This window comes from Sycon ciliatum, chromosome 4 (assembly GCF_964019385.1).
Source record: "Sycon ciliatum chromosome 4, ocSycCili1.1, whole genome shotgun sequence".
Lineage (NCBI taxonomy): Eukaryota > Metazoa > Porifera > Calcarea > Leucosolenida > Sycettidae > Sycon > Sycon ciliatum.
This window is the reverse complement of record NC_088646.1, coordinates 38,953,552-38,963,655: the sequence shown is the minus strand read 5'-3', so window position 1 is coordinate 38,963,655 and position 10,104 is coordinate 38,953,552. Positions and strand designations below refer to the sequence as shown.

General features: G+C 47.0%; 2 protein-coding genes across 3 annotated transcripts in view; one reads left to right on the top strand and one right to left on the bottom strand.

Annotated features, from left to right (window-relative positions):
* Positions 1–2,813: 2,813 nt before the first annotated feature.
* Positions 2,814–5,415, bottom strand: LOC135816070 (polyglutamylase complex subunit TTLL1-like). Its single transcript, XM_065329438.1, has 2 exons — positions 5,316–5,415; positions 2,814–4,821 (listed from the first exon to the last, which is right to left on the bottom strand). The coding sequence occupies exon 2, from the start codon at positions 4,787–4,789 to the stop codon at positions 3,338–3,340; it is 1,452 nt and encodes a 483-aa protein (XP_065185510.1). The 5' UTR covers positions 4,790–4,821; positions 5,316–5,415; the 3' UTR covers positions 2,814–3,337.
* A 183-nt stretch (positions 5,416–5,598) lies between these two features.
* LOC135816069 (uncharacterized) overlaps positions 5,599–10,104 on the top strand; it is an 11,487-nt gene continuing 6,981 nt past the window's right edge. Inside the window, exons 1-5 of one of the 2 annotated variants that reach the window (XM_065329437.1) lie at positions 5,599–5,761; positions 5,835–6,097; positions 6,673–6,732; positions 7,740–7,848; positions 8,758–8,901. In XM_065329437.1, the coding sequence (XP_065185509.1) occupies positions 5,897–6,097; positions 6,673–6,732; positions 7,740–7,848; positions 8,758–8,901 (514 nt within the window). In that variant the 5' untranslated portion in view covers positions 5,599–5,761; positions 5,835–5,896. The other variant, XM_065329436.1, reaches the window with a different exon arrangement.

Here is a 10,104-nt window from a genome sequence, read left to right as displayed (position 1 = left end):
TGTACTACTACTACTACTACTACTACTACTTGGGGAAAAGCCATGGAAATCCAACCCGCCCACTCCACTTGCAGAACAGTACATTTGCGGTTCAAACCCCAGTTGAGGTATCTTTTTTGGACCCTTTTTCGAGTTTCGGATCCCGCGGCACTGGCAAAATCACCAAACACGGGAGCTCTCCAGAGCCACCGCTCATCTTTTTCTGAATGGACTGTAGATAGCCCTTTCCCAAAGATGCTCGCCACTTTTGGTTGTTTTGGAAGAAATCGCAACTTTCGCAACTTTCTTCATTTTCACAAACTTCTTCGCAACTAACTTTTCCGCAACCGTGAGCAGAGAATCGCCCGGGAGGAAGCCATTGAAATGTCCGTGATGCTCCGCTTCAACAAGAAGCGCTGAAACATTGCATCAAATCATCATGACAAGTGTAATTTTCGAAGAACATGTACAGTCATGTACATGTATTATGATTATGTGGCAGCACTGAACAATTCCGGTATGATAATTTATTATCATCATGAATGCCGTGTGCATGTGCGAAGCGCCAACAAAAACTCATTCCAAGTCTGTTCATGTCCCATAGCTAACAATAACATGTTTACGCTGTGTACATATTCATTCATAATAGCAAGAGAAGATAAACAGTTTATCTACTCTTCAAAGTACGGATTGTCCTATTGTGCAGGTAGGCAGTAGCTTTTTGGTGTATTGACTGTTGAATCCGATTATTCTGTACATGCTCGTCGCCAGTAGAGTCCTCCGTTTTTTCGAGCCTGTTGCTTCTTTTGGTGACCGGTGTGTCTGATGGCGATTTTGTCTATCTACCATCGATCGCACCAAAATGACAACCTGCTCCGGAGAAGTGAAGGACTCAACTGACGAACGGGCATGCGCAGAGTGATCGGATTCAGCGGGCAATACACTGAAAGTTATTGCCCGCCTGAGCGGGCAATACCGAGAAATACAGACCGCTTGCGGAGGGCGCTGATTGGCCGTAGTACGGACAACCCTCACGTGACATGCAATAATATGCTATCCTTTCACCCATTGTATTTGTATTGTATTGTACACACAACAGAACAACAAGGACAATCAAGGCTTGTTTGCTGCTACTTTTGTATTTTTTGTATTGTATTTTATTATTTTACTTGGGCATTCCCAACAGACCCTAAGGTCTTCTTACAGGGTGCCCAAGATTAATGAAATTGTTAAGCTCCTGGCGAAATGAATTGGGGATATGATTTGTGCGAAGGGATTCGGGAAGCGCATTAAAGCGGTCAGCACCAAGGAATGAAATAGATCGGTATCCAGCTTGAGCTTGCACAATGGGTAAGGAAAGGGAATAATTGACTTGGCCGCGGGTTACTCTATCTGTGTGAGCGCAGTCACGGCGAAGGGAGAACATGTCAGAGAGGAGTGAACTGCAGATTGTGGATGCAACGGAACACGAAGAAAAAGTAAGTTTCATGCTCACGCAATCATCAGGCAACTGATGATTGCGTAAGCATGAAACTTAAAGTAGCAGCAAACAAGCCTTGATTGTCCTTGTTGCTCTGTTGTGTGTATTACGCTCTGCCTTTGTGGTATTGAGCACTGTCAGCACTCTGGGTATATCCTTCGGTGTATTGTACTCGTATTGTACAAATATTACACAGCAATGACTTGTTTGCTTCATTGCTGTGTAATATTTTGTATTGTTTGCTTCTTTGCTGTGTAATGTTTGTATTTATAATACTGGCTCTGTCCACTGGACATTGAGCACTGCAGCCTGAGGACTTGAGGACTTTAGACAACTGTGTATTGTATTGTATTTATGAGGGGGTTTCCTGTTTTCGCTTGAGTGATGTCACTGATGATTCACTGATGAAATACGTGGGATGGGAAAATTGGTAAGAGAGGGAGGAAGAAAAAAGACGAGAAAAGCAGAAGAACAATTATAGCGTCAAGGTCAAGTCTTTGCAAGAGTATCGATGCTGTAAAGTGCGCTTACGAAAAAGCTATTCGGAGAGAGAGTTTGTTGAGGTAAGGTTAGGTGGAAGGCAATTCCAGAACTTTCCAGTCTTGTGAAAAAAAGAGATTAGAGATTATGCGGCCATGGGTACTATTAATTAAAAACAAGTTTGTTGGAGCGTCGAGCACTGCGTGATATAGTTATATTGAGCGTGGCTAAGTAATCCGGGTGTTTATGAAACAGTGCCCAAAAACGTGTTTCTACAATACCGTTGAAGGTTTATCTATACTAATAGCCACAGTACATGTACTGTGACATACTACAGTGTTGTCTATACCCGCTGCTTACACGTGTATTTGCTTGTTTTTTTTTGTCATCCATGGTATGCACAAGAACTCGCTCATTTTGAGTTGCAATATCAGCAACTTTCACTTGTTTTGGCTTGGTTTTTGGCATCTTTGGGAAAGGGCTATTCCGATCACCGAAGAGTGCCCTACCCACTGAATGGTGCTCTCCCCCTTCCTCCTCTCCCAGTCCCAGAGGAACATTGGTGCAATGATGGTGAATATTCAATTCACTCAGTTTGATAAGTCCGATACATGTAGTTGATAGTTTTCCGGCCCGTGACATTATTTCCCGGGTCAAATACAGGCGAGCTTCACAGCGATGAGTTGAGACTTTTAAAGAGTTGAGCTAGCCAAGTAAACGTGCAAAGCAATATACATGTAGTCACACTGCCTTAGTACCGTGAGTCCATGATTCCACTAACCACCGCTTCCCTCCGTTAGAAACCCTGACACTTCTTGGTGGAAACAGCACCATTACACAGTCAGTGCCGTAACTGGCATCTGGCATGAAGAGCTGTGGTTGTGATGGATTGAATTTCACTTACTCGACCCGAGCAGGGTGATCAAGTTGTGGTGTGGAATAGCATAGCAATCTTTTGGGTTATGGTGAAATGGCGGACATGATAATTATAACACAGATTGTGATAGGGTGACACACTAGCTAGCCTTGGGATTACTGACGATAACTCAGATTGAATACAACTACATGTATCACCGTGCGCAAGCTCCAACAATAATTTTAACATTAAATTCATCATCATGACAAGTCATGACAACTCATGATGACGATGATAGCAACATTGCATTGTGTAGTTTATGGCATGATACTGCACGGCACACCGGTGACCCAGGCCTGGAAGCTAGCTAATGTTTCAAGTCAGGTGAGCCGTATGCGTGACTACCATCACAGCAGCGCGTACAGGACTACCTGTATATCCAATGATCTGCAGAGATGAGCACTAGCACGATGATCCTTGTGCACAGCATGATCAGATGTCAGAGGCCTGTCCGTTCAACACTTGATGGATGCCAGCGCATTCTAGCGCCAGATTGCTGCTTTGGGCTGCGCGTCTTTGTACTTTGGACCCTTCCCTTCGGCCAGGAGAGCGGCCTCTTCGTCGTACAAGAGATCATACAAGCCCAGCTTGGCAGGAACGGGTCTGGCTTGGCGCACGTCCGTGACGACGCCTCTGGGTACGACAATGTTCAGTGTGTCGTCGATCAGACTGGACTTCATGATGCGATCGGAGACGGTCGTGTGGCTGAGGCTGGGCGACGCATTCACCTCTATCAGCCATGGCTTGAAGTCCTTCGTCACAATGATGTCATAGCCGTAGACCTCGAAGCAATGCCGATCATTGTTCATCACGGGCTGGACGGCCTTCAGGGAGTGTATGATTTGCCAGTGAATGTCGTCCATCAGCTTGTCCCACTTTGCCTGGCCATAGATACTAATCAAGTGTAGGCGTAGGTTTTCCAAGCTCCACTTTCCACCATGCTCGACATTGTACTCGTCACCGTGTTTCTGAATGGAGACGTTTGTCAAGTGTGCGTACATGTTGCTCGTGTCTGCCTCGCCGGCAGCGTACTTGACTGTGCAGAAGCGACAGAAGCCAAGCCGGTAGAAGTAGGCACGCAGCGGCTTGAAGCGTGTGACCAGAACGTACAGCCGCAGGTCAAACTTGCGCTCGCCAATCAGCAGCGGGTGGTCGAGGTAGCGAGAGATGACGTACGCATCCTTGCCGGTGACGGTGGGCAAATTCGGACCCGTCGAGGCCCATTTCTTTATTTGCGAGAGTTTTGTCACGATTATGATTCCAACGCCACATGCCTTGCTTGTCGGCTTCATTATCCATCTGACGTTCGGCGTGCGCTTAAAATTCTCAGTGAACAGGTTGTAGTCACCAGGGAGTATGAATGTCACTGGCAGAAAGTCCAAGTACTTGTATGTACCGTCTGCTTCCTTTTCAGCCAGCGGATTGCCTTCCTTTTCTAAGGTTTTTTGATAGCGCCTGATGTTCTTAACCATCAAGTCTTTCCTCGTCAGTTCGCAATGATTTGGGAAGTGATTGACGATTTGATCCGGACGCAGTCGCCTGTATCGACTATCGCCACTGAACATCTGACTGATGGTTGTTACGCTGGCCCAGTAGAAGTTCCATGGTGACCCGGTGTCCACTGCTGGCTCCTTCTCGTCCGGTGAGTCATCACTGCTGTCTGTTGCTGATGCTGCTGCTGCTGCAGCAGCACCGCCACCAGGTCCTGCGCGGCGTTGTCTGGTTGTACCCCGCGTCCATCCTCGCTTCTCGAAATTCGAGAGAAGAACATACTTCTCCAGATCCGTGCAGAACTTCATGTCTAAACTAGTCAGCGCTTCCTCACCATCTTTATCTCCACGGAGGTGATGATTGCCGAGGCCATTGCTACCGCTGCTGCTGTCGCTGCTGCAGCTATCGCCAGTATCGGCGCTGTGACTGTCCGGTTGCGACATGACTGCTCTCCAACAAGGATGTTCACACCACGCTGAAGAAGAGGACGACGCAGCACGTAGCAGGAGATTTCACACCAAATCCTTCCAAGCCAAAGTAGCCGGGCTAAAAGCCGCAATCAGTATCCGTGTGAATAGTACTAGAAAGCAGTATGGCAAGCTGTGAGTGTGAGGATGATGTGAATAGCAGCTTGGTCAACCACCATGATCACTTTGACTCACCCGTCTGGTCGCTAGCCTAGCGCTTGGAAACCAGCTCGCGATACTCGTCTATATTTTTTTCTATCACAGACACTCAGTATCAGTATCACGAACACGAAGGCACGACAATGCAACATTTCCACATTCAAGACACCACTCCCCACACCCTGATCTGAGAGCCCTTGGCTGCCATAGCCTGGCCGACCAGAATAATATTTATTATTAATAACTGGGCGCTCAGCTCCATTCATTTACTTCTTTGCGCTACTAAAAATATTACTCGTGAAAGCGTGGGGAATGTCGAAAAGTAGATTTACGGTAGACTTACCCGTTTAGTTTGGGCAAGGACATGACAAGACTGGTCGTTGTTATATCCATGTCCAAGTGGCAACTCCAAGTCCAAACCATGGACCACCACCGGCTTCGCCTTTGCCCGTTTGGCCCAGTGAGTTTGGGCTTTGGCGAAGCAACAAAGCTGTGTGTACATGTAGGCCTGCACCGCGTACTCGTACCGGTAGGTCAGATCAGACCAGGGAACCCGGCTTTTACGACTCCCTGGCCTGGGTCCCACATCGCGCCCCGGATAGGTCGACCGCTCGACCGACGATATGCGCATATGCGATCACTGAAAAAACCACGTGGACGCGACGGTGGATTTGTAGTTACTTTGAAAAGGGGAGATCCCCTTTGGTCCGTTTGGATGCGCTCGGAGTGAGAGTCGGCTAGGCGCATGACTATGCAGGCGAGATGAATTTTTGATTTGAAAACAGAGAGGTACTGCCACTGTACTGGTGGCCGTGGCCTGGTGTAGCTTCTGATCTGTCTTTGTTGTCTTTCATTCCTTCAGCTTGTGCTACAGAAGCATGTTGTCTTGTCTGTGTCTCTCTGGAGACGTTGTGTGCTGAACAAATGAGTGTGGAGTGGAGAAATGGCGATGTAGCCTTGCTGAATCACCAGAGTGGTGGCACGCTGCCAGTCATTCCCACACAACTCCTATGTAAGAATGATGAAAATCCTGGTCCAGGAGAAGTAGTCAAACTGAAGGATGACCTGTTTTGCATCCAGGAGAGCTACTTTCAGCCTGTATTGGACAGTGGAAAGTCTTCCTCTGTAAGTCCAAACATAACTACTACAACATAGTCATGCCATGTACAGTGTGCAACTGCAAAAGCCAGCTGTGGAGATCAGAGCATCATCATCAGACTTGCACGTCGCACAGCAAAAGCACCAGTATCTCTGTGCAGTGTCTGAGCGTAAATGATAATATATAATATTGATCGCAAGCCCACGTTAGATCCTCAGCATACACGCATTACACGGCAACTGCATATTAGTAGTGCCGCGCTATGAAATCCATCTCCTCGAATGAGTTATACCGGGTGCTGTGCAGCCCTCGCCCGGTAAACACTGCCTCTGGGTAGTTCGGTGCTGCCAATCTGGTTTGTAATGCATTCTGCAGTGAGGCGACCTCCGTATTCAAGCCGGTTACAAAGTCATTGTCTTGTACCTGTAGAGTATCTGTAGTTTAGGGGTTGCGTTGTCGTAACATGTACCCACTGGGCCAGTTTTTTAGTGTTAGCCTCTCCGCCATGTATGCACACTGTGTCATGTATACACACTCTCTCAAGCATACATTATGTATGCACACTCCGTCATGTATGCACACTGTGTCATGTTCACTGCAGAAGAGGAAGCGTAAATCTACTGGCTGTGATGAAGACCCGGCAGAGCGACGTCACCAGCAAGTAAGTACATGTATACACACCACGTGTCCCTGGCCCTGGCCACTCCGATGCACTTGCACCATTGCACCGGTGCAGCTGCAGCCGAGTCCGTGTTGTTTTGGCATGCAGTGTGCTGCACTGTGTCCAATGTACTACTACCTCCTGCAGTATTGGGCATGCTGCTGCTGCCCTAGAAGTATGGCACACTGGGAGGTAGTGAGAGCATGCCTCAGTACACAGTGAGTGACTGTGATAATACAGAGAACACAGGGGCGTCGGACACGGTACGGCCACTACGGTATTGACCGTACCACTTTTTGTCTCAGGCACCCCGTGAATCGATAAAATACACTGATCTGGACTCTAAATTTCCAAAATTTTCGGCTCAGCAACCCCTCCCCCGCGAGTAACTTGTCCTTCAGATGACTAACCGTACCACACTAAAGTGCCTTCCAACACCCCCCTTCCCTGGAACAGTACAATTGGACAACACCCCCCCCCCCCCTTCCCTGGAACAGTACAATTGGACAACACCCCCCTTCCCTGGAACAGTACAATTGGACGTCGAAGAACGAGCAGGCTAGAATTTCACCATGTGCAGTTTACCGGTACCGGTATGAGAGCGGTCGCTAAACTACACAATAGTGCCCTGATAGGTAAGAACAACCTTACCTAGGCTAAGACTCTGACCTCTGCCGTTATTCGGCACCCGACGGTGCTGTGCGCTAAGTTCGTGTCTTCTTTACAATAAAATCAGTTCAGTGACTGACGAGTTCGAGATCACAACATACGCTTCTCGTCACATCACAACAGAACACAGTGGATAGTGACGTGACAGTACATGCACTAACAGTGGCGTTCATTGCATGTACATACCTAGTAACATATCACTATCCAGTTTTCCAGCATTTGCTCATTGACGTATCACCACAATCACATTGCCTCTCGATCTTCGTTTCTTTCTGCTTCTGCTCTGTTCTGCTTGCTTGCTTGCTTGCTTGCTTGTTTATTTGTTTGTGTGTGTGGAGGTACTGAGGTACCTGGAGCATGATTTGGCATTTCTACAAAGTAGCCCAGCACCATGTGAATATTTCAGTCGCCATGCCGACCAAGCTCAACACGCGAAAGTTATAATAGGTAATTGCTCAACCATGCACCGTTATGTGACTGTAGATTAGCTTGTGTGTTGCTGCTGCTGTTGCTGCTGCTGTTGCTGCTGCTGTTGCTGCTGTTGCTGCTGCTGTTGCTGCTGTTGCTGCTGCTGTTGCTGCTGTTGCTGCTGTTGCTGTTGCTGTTGCTGCTGCTGTTGCTGTTGCTGCTGCTGTTGCTGTTGTTGCTGTTGCTGTTGCTGTTGCTGCTGTTGCTGTTGCTGTTGCTGCTGCTGCTGCTGCTGCTGTTGCTGTTGCTGTTGTTGTTGTTGTTGTTGTTGTTGTTGTTGTTGTTGTTGTTGTTGTTGTCGTCGTCGCAGTTGCTTCAACTTCACGGTGTTGTTATTGCTATTCTCACTGCTTCTGTTATTGTTGTGGACAATGTTGTAAAGACTGTAGTGTAGTTACAGTGGCAAGCTCTGCATGTGTGTGTGTGTGTGTGTGTGTGTGTGTGTATGTGTGTGTGTGTGTGTGTATGTGTGTTCATGTGTGTTCATGTGTGTGTATGTGTGTTCATGTTCATGTGTGTGTGTGTGTGTGTGTGTGTGTGTGTGTGTGTGTGTGTGTGTGTGTGTGTGTGTGTGTGTGTGTGTGTGTGTGTGTGTGTGTGTGTGTGTGTGTGTGTGTGTGTGTGTGTGTGTGTGTGTGTGTGTGTGTGTGTGTGTGTGTGTGTGTGTGTGTGTGTGTGTGTGTGTGTGTGTGTGTGTGTGTGTGTGTGTGTGTGTGTGTGTGTGTGTGTGTGTGTGTGTGTGTGTGTGTGTGTGTGTGTGTGTGTGTGTGTGTGTGTGTGTGTGTGTGTGTGTGTGTGTGTGTGTGTGTGTGTGTGCATGTGTGTGTGTACGTGTGCGTGTACATGTGTGTGTACCTGTTGCACATGCGTGTACTTGCTGTGGTGTAGGAAGTGACGAGATCAAGAAGCTAGGTGTGGGTGATCAGCTGAAGCAGTTGTCAGCTCTGGCCTCACAATGTCTGCCTGGTCAGCCTGTGCAGTATGAGAATGATGAGGAGATCGACAGCAGTGCACCAAGCTTAGTCCTGGATGGTAAGTTAGTCTGTTGTTTACATTGTAGGTGCATGCTAGTGCTGACCTGGACAGCCCTTGTAGTGAACAAATACTTCAGTACTGTACAGTCAACTTCGCTAATAACGACTGCGGATATAACGACAATTCGCGAATAACGACCGAATTTCCATGCCCAGAGCAAAGTCCCATCTAACTGTATACATTTAACTTCGGATATAACGACTATCTGAATAACGACAATTCGCGTATAGCGACATGCTTTTAGTGCCCCGAGGTCATATTCACTGCTTGAATAACGACTTTCTGGGCTTTTGACAGCTATTTCAAGTACAGTGTGCAGTACCTGTCAGTCAAGTACAATCATGTACCTGTCATGCAGAAGTACCAGAACCTATGGTGACGGATATTATTATAAAGGCACACATGCAAGAAAATGCAGCCAAGGGGGGGGGGGCTTTTTCTTCCTTTTTTATGTTGGCTTCAAAATTGTTGGATTTACCAGCACACCTACATATATATGTATACAATGTACATGTAGTTGTACATGACTGTACAGTAATCATCATACATGTACATGTCTAGTCTCTGGCCCTGTAGATGGCTCAAAAAGGCATATTTTTCAATTGATTTCCCTTGCATATTGAATTTTTAGTTCCTTTCAACTGCAATATGAAAATAAAGTACACATTGACATAGAGCAAGAAAAGAGCTTGATTTTGATATGCATGTCATACTATACAAAATATGGGTTCACATACATTCAAATGGGACTTCGGTTATAAGGACACTTCGCGAATAAGGACACTTTTCTGATGCCCCGCCGAATGTCGTTATTGGCGAAGTTGACTGTACTGGTATCTTGAACAAATACTTCAGTACTGTACTGGTATCTTGAACAAATGAGCATACTGTTTTTCCTGAATATAGGTCACACCCTGTAGCAACAAATCCCAAAAGGTTGTAGAAGGGTATGTGTGACTTCTAGCGAGTGTGGCATATTAATCAAGTCAAGCCTTCTTGTGTCACAATCACAGAGTGAATAATGCCACCCTGATGTAACTTTCATACGTGAATATTCTGTGCCAAGAACGGATTTATTGGAGAAGTATCGACCTAGGCAGTTCGCTTTGGCAGCATTTGTACGGAGCTGGTGACCAGCGTCATGCGCCCAGCATGGTATTCAAGACGAGCCGTTGCTGGCGCGAAGCATCAGATTTGAGC

What these genes read in the sequence shown, in the direction of transcription:
- LOC135816070 (XM_065329438.1), bottom strand. Translation starts at nt 4,789, where the DNA reads ATGTCGCAACCGGACAGTCACAGCGCCGATACTGGCGATAGCTGCAGC.